This window comes from Drosophila busckii, chromosome 4 (assembly GCF_011750605.1).
Source record: "Drosophila busckii strain San Diego stock center, stock number 13000-0081.31 chromosome 4, ASM1175060v1, whole genome shotgun sequence".
Lineage (NCBI taxonomy): Eukaryota > Metazoa > Arthropoda > Insecta > Diptera > Drosophilidae > Drosophila > Drosophila busckii.
In genome coordinates, this window is record NC_046609.1 from 369,301 (window position 1) to 381,626 (window position 12,326).

At 37.7% G+C, this 12,326-nt stretch overlaps 3 protein-coding genes across 5 annotated transcripts; 1 reads left to right on the top strand and 2 right to left on the bottom strand.

Annotated features, from left to right (window-relative positions):
• Positions 1-322: 322 nt before the first annotated feature.
• Positions 323-2,211, bottom strand: LOC108607343 (protein yellow). Its single transcript, XM_017998027.1, has 3 exons — positions 1,829-2,211; positions 1,076-1,736; positions 323-1,019 (listed from the first exon to the last, which is right to left on the bottom strand). The coding sequence occupies exons 1-3, from the start codon at positions 2,083-2,085 to the stop codon at positions 522-524; spliced, it is 1,416 nt and encodes a 471-aa protein (XP_017853516.1). The 5' UTR covers positions 2,086-2,211; the 3' UTR covers positions 323-521.
• Positions 2,212-4,775: 2,564 nt separating this feature from the next.
• On the top strand, positions 4,776-10,885 carry LOC108607399 (inactive rhomboid protein 1). 3 transcript variants are annotated; one of them, XM_017998176.2, is made up of 9 exons: positions 4,776-5,170; positions 5,344-5,545; positions 5,701-6,333; positions 6,394-8,222; positions 8,280-8,621; positions 9,240-9,494; positions 9,578-9,835; positions 9,993-10,295; positions 10,419-10,885. In XM_017998176.2, exons 1-9 carry the CDS (start codon positions 4,841-4,843, stop codon positions 10,680-10,682), a joined length of 4,416 nt encoding a protein of 1,471 aa, XP_017853665.1. In that variant the 5' UTR covers positions 4,776-4,840; the 3' UTR covers positions 10,683-10,885. The 3 variants fall into 3 exon arrangements, with proteins under 3 accessions (XP_017853665.1, XP_017853663.1, XP_017853664.1); XM_017998174.1 differs by having other exon boundaries at positions 5,701-8,222; XM_017998175.1 differs by having other exon boundaries at positions 5,347-5,545; positions 5,701-8,222.
• LOC108607400 (probable H/ACA ribonucleoprotein complex subunit 1) lies at positions 10,869-11,851 on the bottom strand. The gene is made up of 4 exons (XM_017998178.2): positions 11,726-11,851; positions 11,559-11,668; positions 11,117-11,486; positions 10,869-11,052 (listed from the first exon to the last, which is right to left on the bottom strand). The coding sequence occupies exons 1-4, from the start codon at positions 11,760-11,762 to the stop codon at positions 10,940-10,942; spliced, it is 630 nt and encodes a 209-aa protein (XP_017853667.1). The 5' UTR covers positions 11,763-11,851; the 3' UTR covers positions 10,869-10,939.
• Between the last annotated feature and the right edge of the window lie 475 nt (positions 11,852-12,326).

Here is a 12,326-nt window from a genome sequence, read left to right on the forward strand (position 1 = left end):
ATTTTATTTTAAGACATTCAAATGAATAAAAGTAAACAATTCTTACATTACATTACATTTACATTTTAAGATTTTAAAATAAGAATACATATATACATATGTATATATGAAGATCAAGAAATGAAAAACCCATCCCAATATATACATACATAATTGATATACCAAATTAAAAGCGATAAACCCAATGGTTTATCAATACTGTGATCAATATTACATCATTGTTTCTTAAGTTATTTTCAAACTTTTTTCGTTTTTGACACTTAAAATAAAAAATAATTTTTATTAAAATTTCGAAAATAACAATCTATGATTGGTTTTATTAATGAAGAACTTGGCAAGAAAACATGTTTATAAAATATAATCAAAAAAATAAAATTGAAAGTAAAAATCGAAGAATATATGGATGGCTGCTGGTACCAAATATGCTGTTTTTTTTTTTTTTGCGAAACAATTTTATATTTCTCAAAACTTTTATTTGTAATCCCTGGTAAAAATATGAGTTGGTTTTCGTGTTTTTATACCTAATAGCATTCTCCTTCTTTAAGCGAGATAACCGCCATATTTTGGGTATTTGTAGATAAATAGATAGGATTGCAAACGCTGTTTGCCACGACGCTTTCAGCATCAGCTCTTAATATGCGAAAATTAATATCTCCATAATCAAGCTGGCTATATAAGTATATTGGCAAGCGATTGCTCATTACCCATAGACTCTGCAACTCTTCATTATCTACTTTAAGATCGTTGGGGAATTGAATAAGCATCGTATTTGAACTGTTTGTAATATCGATAAGCGTTCCTAGATTTTCTCTGATGTACGGCTTAGATGTATCCCAACAGCCAATCAAATCCTTCTGTACCTGGGTATAGAACATAACGCCATTTCTAGCGATAGCAGATGTCGACGATTGCCCATTTGAGCCACGATCTCCAATAGGCACAAAGTATTTCGACGTGTTTATGCTTTCATTTAGCCAGAGAAATTCGTCCAACAACAAATCAGCAGACACCATAAACTCCTATGAAAATACAAGAATATTAGAGCAAGAGTATTATTCACGCAATTGAGACCTACTTTAAAGCTAGCCATTGGATGAAAGTACAAGAAACGATTCTTTTGGGAAAGGCTTAGTCCAAAAACTCCGTCCATCCATTGAAAATTTAAACCATAAATATTAAAATCTGACGCAGCGGGATTTGGATAAAAGTTGTAATTGGTAATGCGCCAACTTCTATGTCGAGCCAAGCTGTAGACAACTATGCCAAATCTCCAGACATCTGTGACAAACGCATGTGCGTCTTCGCACCGTCCCTGCCTAATGTCCACCACAATGTTGGAGTGCAGAGAGTCCTGTTTTACCTGACTTGATGGTAGCTGAAAGCTGACCACCATTTGATCAGTGTCCAAGTCATAAACGACTATTTTTGGCAAGCAGACTTGGTTGAGATTGATCGTTGCATTCACAATTCCTGAATCTATCAGCCACAGACGATTGCATTGACTATCGATTGCTGTCCGATAAACTGAAATAAGCTTGGTACAGTCTGGATTGTATGGGCTGCTGTGGGCTTCCCAGTTGGGATATGGCCGCACCTGCGGACTAATCTCCTTTGTCGGAAACGGCACTGTGACCAAACTCGCAGGCACGCCGTCCTTCCAGCGTGGTGTGGTTAAAAACAATCGGTTTCGGTGTCTGTCTATACCCAAGGGCAAATTATTTCGAGGTATAAAATCTCTGCAATCATTCATAAAAATACAATAAGATTAACCAGTTGCAAATTGGGTATTTTCCTGACATTGTTATTTTTACACTATATTATGCTGTACCCTTTCAGTATAGCCTGTTGTCTTGAAACAAAAGTGGGATACTCGAAATCTAAATATTTCCACTCATTAACTACATGAAATGTTTGAGTGTCTGTCCTGCTGCTAGCTTGCTGGTTATGCTGGAATGAACCCTTCGGTGGATTGAGGCGTAAGTTTTCAAAAGATTGATCCAATCTAATACCATTTGCACTTATTATTGAAATATATTTAAGGCCAACAATAGAAAGTATGCTTATTAAGCAACAACACGATTTCATTATTATTATGAAGTTTGTATGTGTACACAAATACGTGTGTTAAAACTGGTTAACTAATAATGTAATGTATCACCCTCTCTTTTCGATTGAGAGTACTTGTATGCACGACGCCAACCAATCTATCTCACGCACGAAAGACAACTGATCGAAAATCGAATTCGTTGCTATAGTTAACTACTCAATTTTTATACACTTTGACATTTTTATAAAAGTAGGAAAGGGTATATTCATGTATGATGGGTCAAAAAGGCAACTCCGAAACAATGAAATACATAAATTCTTCAACAAGATTATTGATCCTTAAGACAAAGTTCAACAGCTCGTCTATATAGCTCCCAGTCTATGTAAGCAACAAGATCTCAAACTAGTCGGAGAGACACAAAGTGCTTTATGTAAATGGTTTTCACAAAAATTCTATCAAAAGTATCTAAGGTGGAGAAATTTGTAAAATTCTGCCGGGAATTCAGAAAACTGAAACTGAAAGTCATAACTGACACATGGCATATCAATGGATTTTCTCTAGAATTAAACTAGCATGCAAAATCAGCAAGAGACAAAAATCTTAAATTTTTACATAAAATCTATGGAAATGTCTTATGTTTTTGAGGAGCCGGAAAATTCAGCATTCTTTTAATATGATGCTAGCATTAGTGTTAAAAATTTTAGAAATATATTGATTGTGCAAATCATCAATTAGAAATCAGAATTAGTCACCCATTATAGCTTCAGTCCAAAATCCATGGTACCGCTTATACATTATTTGTTTTTTGATAAACACGCTCATCACCGATTTCAAAGAATTAATATGTAAAGTTTCTATAAAGGAGACAAATTATTATTTGCATTTGCTGCATGCTAAGTCAATATATCATTTCACTGGATAAGGATTACGTTTTCTGTCGCGTATTGACGTACGAAGTTTTGTATAACGAACAGAAAATGTACGCGTACACTTTCTTTGTATAGTAGCACTAAGCATATGCTTAGTGCCATTTAAAAGCATTGCAGACAGTGGATAAATAGAATTATTATAAACTTTGACATTTTTATAAAAAAAAAATGGAAAAAAATATTGTGAGGTTGTGCAAGTGTATGTAAAAAGAAGAAGGAGACGTGACGAATCAGCAAAACAAGCCGAGTCGATAAAGCCATGACCGTCTGTATGATCAACAAGAGCTCAGCGTTGCTGCTGCGGCACGCCTAAGATGTTATGTATGTAAGTGCACTTATTAATTATTTTTAAAAATTCCAGGGTCGCACCGTGGTTTCAGTTATTAATAATTTACCAGGATTAAAGCCTCCCAAATAAAAACTACCCAAAAGCTTTTTTAGCAATTGTCTTAAGTTTAGCATTTCAATTTTCATTTATTTACTTAAGCATTTAAGCTTTATTATTTAAATTTATTTCTAAAGAACAAGACAAGGACAAGAAAAAGCCAAGCTACTGCTGGACTGCTATAAAGGCATTCTGAGCACGTCAAGGTCATTAAATAATATTCATAGACATTTTTTTTTTAATTTAAAAGATTTATTTCTTGTTGTTCTTTCATAGATTTTTAGTGAAAGTTTAGGTATCTATCGTTCTTGCAAGCTAATGCACGATGCTTTTAATTTCTTCTCAGAACTGAAATTTTTAATAGAGTTGTGGGTTCTGTTCTATAAATATTCGCGATAACCCATAAACCGTCTTTAATCTTGACTAAGTCACTCTTTTATATACATACATACATACATGTCTATTTGTTGTGTTAATAACACAATAAAGTTTGTTGTAATCAGACATGTGTATGTATATGAAATGAATAAGGAAACCTTTAAACTATTGTTGGGGATAAAAGTTCCCGGATTGTGATAATGTACGTAATGTATGTACATATGTACATATGCATATAAGAATTCATACATACATACATAGTTATTTTCATCAAAGCGGATGACGTCACAAATTTTGACCATGCGCAGAAGATATGATGTCTTGGGTGAATGTCTTTAATATCATTCCGTGGAAATGCATTACACGCACATATACATTATATAGACCCATACACAGGCACAAATCATTCTTGATTTTAAATACATAACTATATTTCACACAAGATTTGGTGAAAAGCCGCTGCTAAAAGTTGCTATAAAAGATAAAAAAAATTATTAAAATATTCAAGTTATAACTATTGGATATGAAAAATGAAGAACAATATTTGTAAGTTTCGTCTATGAATTATATTTCTCATTTAATGTAGTTTGGAAAAATCGATATAATACACATTTTCTACTGATATATTTCCTTAAAAAGAAAATAAATTTCCAACTGATAACAGAAGGTAATCTAAAAAATGTATACAGATAGAGTACGGATAATAGTACATTTATGGATCTGTGTTATTATTAATATACAATTGTTATTATTCTTTCTATTTTCTTATGTATTACATACATACATATGTACATACATACAGTGTACGCTGCAAACAATTTGTGCTGTTTAGCTTTGGATAGAAATTAAAATATTTATCTCTGAAAGAGGCTCACAGTTAATAAAAAATTTAATATTATAAAAATAAACTATAATTTCTTTCAACGTTTGCCTATTATGTTCGTCTCTTAAGCGAACACAAAAAATACATACATATGGATGTATATTATAAAAGTTATATGTATGTACATTATATGTATGCACAAATGGTATTAAATTAAAATACACAACAAAAACGGCATATGTATATTTGACTCTGGCATAAGGAAAGTTTTTCCGAAGATGAATACAGGAACCGAATCTCCCCATGGCCTTGCAAACCAACGGCGGAATGCATCAACTGCAGCCACTATAAACGGGTTTTCGGCTAGTGCTTGCAGTGGTCGAAGAAAGTCTTTAAATTATCAATCGCTAAAATTGCACGCCGATGATGCTGGTCGCTTCAGTCCGCATCCACAAGAGATTTTGATGCAGCAGTCATCGAAGCTGACGATGGCTGTGCCTCCGTTGGATAAGTTCGACGATCCCATTTCCAACGTTTGCTTGCCACCGCCATCTCCAGCGCCAAACAGTGACTGTCTAACAACAGGAATGGGTCACATGCACACTCACGTAAGATTGTACAAGTACATACTTCCATACCTATATTTGCACAAGTTTAAGATCCCCCTTCAAGTAACATACAAATACATGCATACATTTATACACAAAGGTGTTATTGCTGATTAATTTATCAAATTGTATTAAAATATATTAGAAATTCTAAACTTGAGAACAATTTCCAGCAGCGACATTGTAATGGACTAACAGGAGTTCATCAGATAACACAAACTACTGGACCCATGAGCCCGAATCCAGCTCCGACTTCTGTTTCCGTTTCAATCACTAGCTGCTCGTTCCCACTATCGTTGTCAAATTCATCGTCATCACTTTGCAACAGCTCGACCCTAGCACCGCCAGATAATCATGCAGCGCTGCATAAATCAGGCAAGTCCTACATATGTATGTATGAATACATATATTTATACCTTTAGCCCAAGCATATGGATTCTGAAGGTCATTAGATAGCCTCCTAAAAAATGACTGTAGATCCTAATGTTTATCACTTTCGACTCTTGCTTGCATGTTGGTTCAATTTGCAGTTAGCAGCCGTTATCGACTGGAGCGCTACCGTGAACCACAGCAGAGTCAAAAGTTATCATTAGCTGCAACATATGCAGCATCAGCAAACGCAAGTGCGTCAACATCTTCAGGCCGCTTCTTTTTGCCGCCGAAAGTGCAGTCCGACAGTGGGTACAGCGGCTACCTTGGGTCGACTGTGCACACACCGGTTAAGCGATATGTGCCAACGCCGCCGCCGACGACGACTGCACGCGAAATTTACAGCGAGTTGACGCCGGCAGTTCCAGCGCTCCCTCTGGCGAGCACGCAATACGTGAATATGCCACTGTCTATGTCATATAATTATCGGCCAAAGTGCTGCCACGGAGAAATTGAATCAGCTGCAACCCCGACGAGCAATAACAACAGCAGCAACAACTATAATAAGACCTCCCAAATAGTGATAAATGCATCTTTAGCATCAGCATCAGCTTCATCATCGTCATCTACCTGTCCCTGTCCATCGCCCGCATCGTCTGGCATTTCAGTCACATTCCCAGCAACTGTGTCAAGAGTCTGCTCGCCAAGTGTGTATAACAACAACTCAAAGATTAATAACAATAGCAACAGCAGCAGTGGACTTAGCTCGGTAAAAGTCCTCGGTAGCTCGGCAAGTAAGTTACTGCACTCAAGTCCGCAAGATGAGAATGAGCCTATAATTGTATTACCGTCAGGCGCAACTCAAGGAATGGCCATTGACACCAGCGGTACATGTTTGCACTGCAACACAGTGCGCCGGACAACTGGAGTGCATCAAACAACGCAGACTACTGGACCTATTAGTCCTGTGCCTGTGACGATGCCCGCTATTAATATGCAAATAGGACACCCACACACACTTCCACTCCCAAATGAATTATCAAAGGTCACTCAAACACAACAACAACAGCAACAGCTGTATATGGATCAGTTGTCAAGCACCAATTCGCCACGGTTACAGCAAAGTCAACTTCATACCTTGCATGTCCATCAGCAGCAACAACAATATCAACAACAACTGCAACAGCAACAACAACAACAGAATCATAGTTATTCATGTAAAAAACGGATTGGTATTTACATGAGGCGTGAAATTTCGATCTTCTTCGGAGTAGAGTCTACTACTGAATCTGAAGACTTTACGCTGTGGTATGGACGGCATCGGAGATTGGCTGTCAGACGTTTTGGTTCATTAATCTTGAATGCAGCCGAAATAGAGGGAAACTGCTCTAGTGATCGGCAGAGTAATACAATTGATTCGCATGCCACTGGCAATGGCAGCTTCTACGCAGCTGATCGACCAGATATTTTGCCGGCTCAAGATGCCCAGAACGCAGACCTGTCGCTCGCCAGTAACTGCAGATGGCGAAAATGCAATGGCCACGGTCACACAAATATGAACTTTAATGCCGGTGAGTTTGTCGAACGCAAGGCATCGGTGGTACATATGCTGATATCCACTGTGTGTTACCTTATCAACGTGTTCAATCGCAATCCCCGAACAATCCTAAACAATGGGCATAGCAGCAGTAATCGTGGGCACCGACAGTGGTCGCGCAGCTTTGCGCCTATTCATGTTCATAGACCAAGATCGAATGTAGGTGAAAAGCAGATGATGGACGTGGAACTGGATTTGGACACGGCCGACAGTCTGGCAGCACTAATTGAAGATGAGGTCTTCTTCGATAACCCCAGTGACATGTTAAACGGAATCTCTCACACAAGCGACGAGAATAGTGCCAAACATAATAATGCCGTTCAAGACGTGGGACTTGGATTGCCACTTGGCGTAGATGGGGCTGTCGCTGGAGTTTATATGGCTGACCGTCATCATATTGGTTGGCGCACATCAGCACCGAGTTCAGCATCTAATGATATAAACATAATTGGAGATGGAAATGCACAATCGAATCAGATGATTACATCTGTATCTGGCTCTGGATCGGGTTCAGGTTCAGGATCCGGAGGCGTTTCAGGATGTGTCCCAAGCTCAGGGCACAGTCAGTCAGCTTTGCGTGGCACATCAGGTAGCTGTCGAGGTGTCCGTATAACAGCTCAATTACTCGATGGAGTTCTTGAGAACTCAAGACGACCACCAATGCGACGTATCAAGTACTTCAATTCAAATGATCTGGACGATCGTCTAGACCATCGCCCATTTTTCACATACTGGATCAACACTGTGCAAATAGTGGTGCTCTTTCTGTCAATAGCCTGCTATGGCATCGCTCCGATTGGCCTTGGAACAGAGCAGAGAACGGGCCAGGTTCTGGTTACCAGCTTGAGCTTGCAGACGGTCCAGCATGTGGAGCAGCGAAATATGTGGATTGGGCCGCGAAACAATGACTTGGTGCATATGGGCGCCAAGTTTGCGGCCTGCATGCGGCGAGATGTAAAAATAATCGACGTACTTACTAAAACAAGGAGACAGGAGCGCGAGACAGCGTGCTGCATACGTAATGATGACTCCGGCTGTGTTCAGAGCTCTCAAGCCGATTGCTCTATACGCGGATTATATCCAACTGTAAGTGACAGGAAAACTGACAATGATTCTAAGTTAAAATTTTTATAATTTCTTTAGAAATCCATTTCAACTTGGAAAAAATGGTCACCGGGTGAATCTGGTCCGGGCGGTCGAATTTCAGGATCCGTATGCGGGTTAGACCCAAAATTTTGTGATGCTCCTGCCTCGATTGCACCATATGAGTGGCCTGATGATATCACCAAATGGCCAATTTGTCGTAAGACCAACTCATTTTCGCAGCGATACCGCTATAAGGATCACACAGCAGAGCATATGGTCTGCGAGGTAATTGGCCATCCTTGCTGCACTGGTCTATATGGCGAATGCCGCATTACGACACGCGAATACTGTGACTTTGTCAATGGCTATTTTCACGAGGAAGCCTCTCTGTGCTCACAGGTATATTCATAAATCATTTGATTCCTAGACAGTTTCGTAGACCAATCCAAATTTTGTGTTATTGATAGTCCACAGTGTCGACTGTCATGCATTTCAATGCATTTCTTATATTCCATTTTACGTTGCGATTTCATTGAAATTTGTGTCCCTGACGCCTCCGCATCAACGTGCACTACCAAATAGATGTATAAATGAATGAAAAAGAAAAACCATTTTTTCAAAAGACGAACTAAGTAAACTTATTGTACGGTTTAAAAACAAAAAAGATATATTCTAATGAGAAAAGACATTGTTAGATTTATCATTATAGAAGTACATAAGCATGAACAACATAAAAGTAAAAAGCATTTCTACTCGCATAAAATATATAAAATTTTTAATTTAAAATTTTTCTCAACATAAATAGTAGGTAATAAATTTTTAATTTAGTTGATGCAGGTGCCTAACAACACTTTTAATAACAATATTTTAGTCAGCTTTTAAGCTAGTTTTTGAAATTTTATCTATGTAGTTTTTTTTAGGGCAATGTTATTTTTGGGCATTCTTACTTTTAATTATTAAATTAATTATTTATTTTAACACATTCTTTCACATATCAAAATACCAAATAAATTACAGATATCCTGCCTAAACAACGTTTGCGGCATGTTTCCGTTCATCTCAGTAGAAATTCCTGATCAGATATACAGACTGTTGACATCGTTGTGCATGCATGCAGGCATTTTACACCTGGCAATTACGCTTTTATTTCAACACCTATTCTTAGCCGATTTGGAAAGATTGATTGGCACACTGCGTACAGCGGTTGTCTATATAATGTCCGGGTTGGTTGGTAACATAACTAGTGCTGTGCTTGTGCCCCACAGGCCCGAGGTAAGTCAATCTTTAGATCAGAACCTGATCGAGACCTGGTCGGCATCAGAGTGTTAGCCACTATTGAGATATTCATTTGACAGGTTGGACCTTCCGCATCCCTCTGTGGTGTGGTATCTTCGCTTATAGCTTTGCTGATCTGGATGCACTGGAAGTACCTTCAAAAACCGTATGTGGCGCTTTTAAAACTTTTACTTCTGTGCATAGTGTTCTTTGGAATTGGTACACTGCCTTATCAGCTTAATTTTGCTGGACTATTGGCTGGCGTTGCCTGTGGAGGATTTTTAACCATATCGCTGGTGCCATTTGCAGGATTCTCAAAGTACGGCCGCAGGAAAAAGGTAAAAATTCCTATATATATACATACATTGACATGAAATGCATCCGTATGTACATATACATATGTAACATACTATAGTCTGGAATAATTTGCTAATTTTTTTCGATATTGATTCATAATCTTCAAACTATTAATATTTTGAATCCATTATTTTACAGATTAACCTTATCTGGACCTGCATACTTTTCCATTTGTTTGTGTGCGCTACTTTAATAGCAACCTTCTACGTGTATCCCAGCGAGTTTAGTTCAGTCAACTTAGTTGACGATATGTTTGGTAGCAGTGGCAACGAAAACAGCTATGGTTATAGCGGCCCTACAAATAGCAACGTAGGACACTTTAACAGCGGAGAGGTGGTCAGTACTACCACACGCAGATATGTACAAAACCAGAAGCCACAACTTTATTATCACCATCATTCGGAAGATATAATTCGAAACAGCGTTACAACTGGCATATCGGTAAAATATTGTTTTATTTTGGCATAAAGGAGCAACTTGAAATCTTATTTTAAAGCATTAGACTGAATATCGTTCTCATTATTGTAAAGAGTCTTTACCAATATATTTATTTTACTTATACAGCATGTATATCCTGACGCGCAGCAACAACTGGAGTCACAGCACTGGCAAGAACCTATCTACTATCGTTCGTTTAGCTTTCGCAACTCAAATCACAGTGATGACGGTTATACGTCCAAAAAGGATAACCCCGTGGGAGACAATTCTGGCTTTAGCCGTTATATGGGCAAGAAATCCATCAACAAGTCGGATAACGCAGTAGAGGATATGCAATTTATTAACAATTATATCACAAATATAACTGAAACAGCATCAAAGGGCCTATAAATCGTGCGGCTGCGTCAGTCATTTAAAATTAAATAATAAAAATCTGCACAATATTTAAGTACACAAATATTCTTAAGGCACAAATACAAAATGTGCATACTTACATACCTACGAAAACAACAAATGCTCCCGTAAAACGACAATTCCAATTTTCTGTATGTGTTTTGAGCAAATAAAGAATACATAAATGCTTAAGAAATCAATTTATAATGAAAGTTTATAATTTGTAATGATTACATCTAATTTGCGTTAATTTATTACCAACGACCACGTCCTCCACCTCGGCCACCACCTCCGCCGCTACCACGACCTCTATTGAAGCCACCTCCGCCACGATTGCCTCCTCTAAAGCCACCTCCGCGACCGCGTCCTAAAAATATTTTAGAAATTTTATATTTTCATTTGGCTTGGGGCTACCATATGTATGTATTTACCTAAGCCACCACCGCCGCCACGACCCCTGGCTCCAAAAACTCCTCCACCTGGACCAGCCTTCTTTTTAGCTCCTTTCGGCTGCGGCGGTTTTGGCAAAAATCTTGCGATTGGCAAAAGCTTGCTTGGATCAATATACAATATCTGGCTTGCCTTAAAACTGTTTGCGTACACATTTTCTGCTAGCTTTATGGACACGGAGTAGTCTCGGACTGTGCCAAAAATTTCATCAATTTTTCCAATCTGCTCCTTGTTCTCGAGAAATATTGGAGCATTAAAATAAGGTACATCATCAATGCTGACTTTACAAACGAGGTCATTTTGACATGTATAACTAAAGTTGCCCAATGGTATAACTCTCTCTGGTGGTCCCTTTGAAAATTATTTCATATGTATTTGCATAAGTAAACAAAGAAGTATTTTGAGGATAGCGGGATTATTTACCTGATCAAAATTTCCGCGTCCTCCTCCACGGCCACCTCTAAAGCCGCCACCACCGCCACCACTAAACTTATTGAAACCACCGCCACCGCTACCGCCTCCTCCTCGGAAACCTGGAACATACGAAAATGTTAAATGAATGCTGAATTTGCATTTGATTTCATCACAACCTCTTCCGCTCCCGCCACGACCACGACCAAACGACATTTTAATTCAAAGCTGAGCACGTGTTAAAAAAGCACAAAACAGATAGTTATAAATGTGAAGCACGTGTTAAAGATTTAACAAACCATGGGAAACTATTGATACATCGACGATCATTTTTCTTCTAAATATCGAGAGTAAAAATTAAAACTATCGATAGTGAATAAAACGAAATTTTTACCTCTCTTTCTCTTGAATAATCTACACGCATCACTTTTTAAAATGAGGCGAAATAGAAGCGAAAAAGTACCTACAATATACATACATATGTACATCTTTGAAAATACTTCGGAATCCGAGAGAATATTCAGAAAACTGGTCTAATGCATAAGAATCGAAAGGTGAACAAATTTTACAATAAAAGACTTGTATTGTAATCCAGACTAACAACATTGTAGTATTCGAGAGACTAAAGCTAAAATAAAATCTATTAAGCTTATTTAACTAGAAGACTTATATTTAAATAAGCCAATGCTTATGTTTTTATGAAACATATATATTATAATATAAATAATAATTATTAATTACATTATGCATAAATAAAATATATATTTATTATATACATAT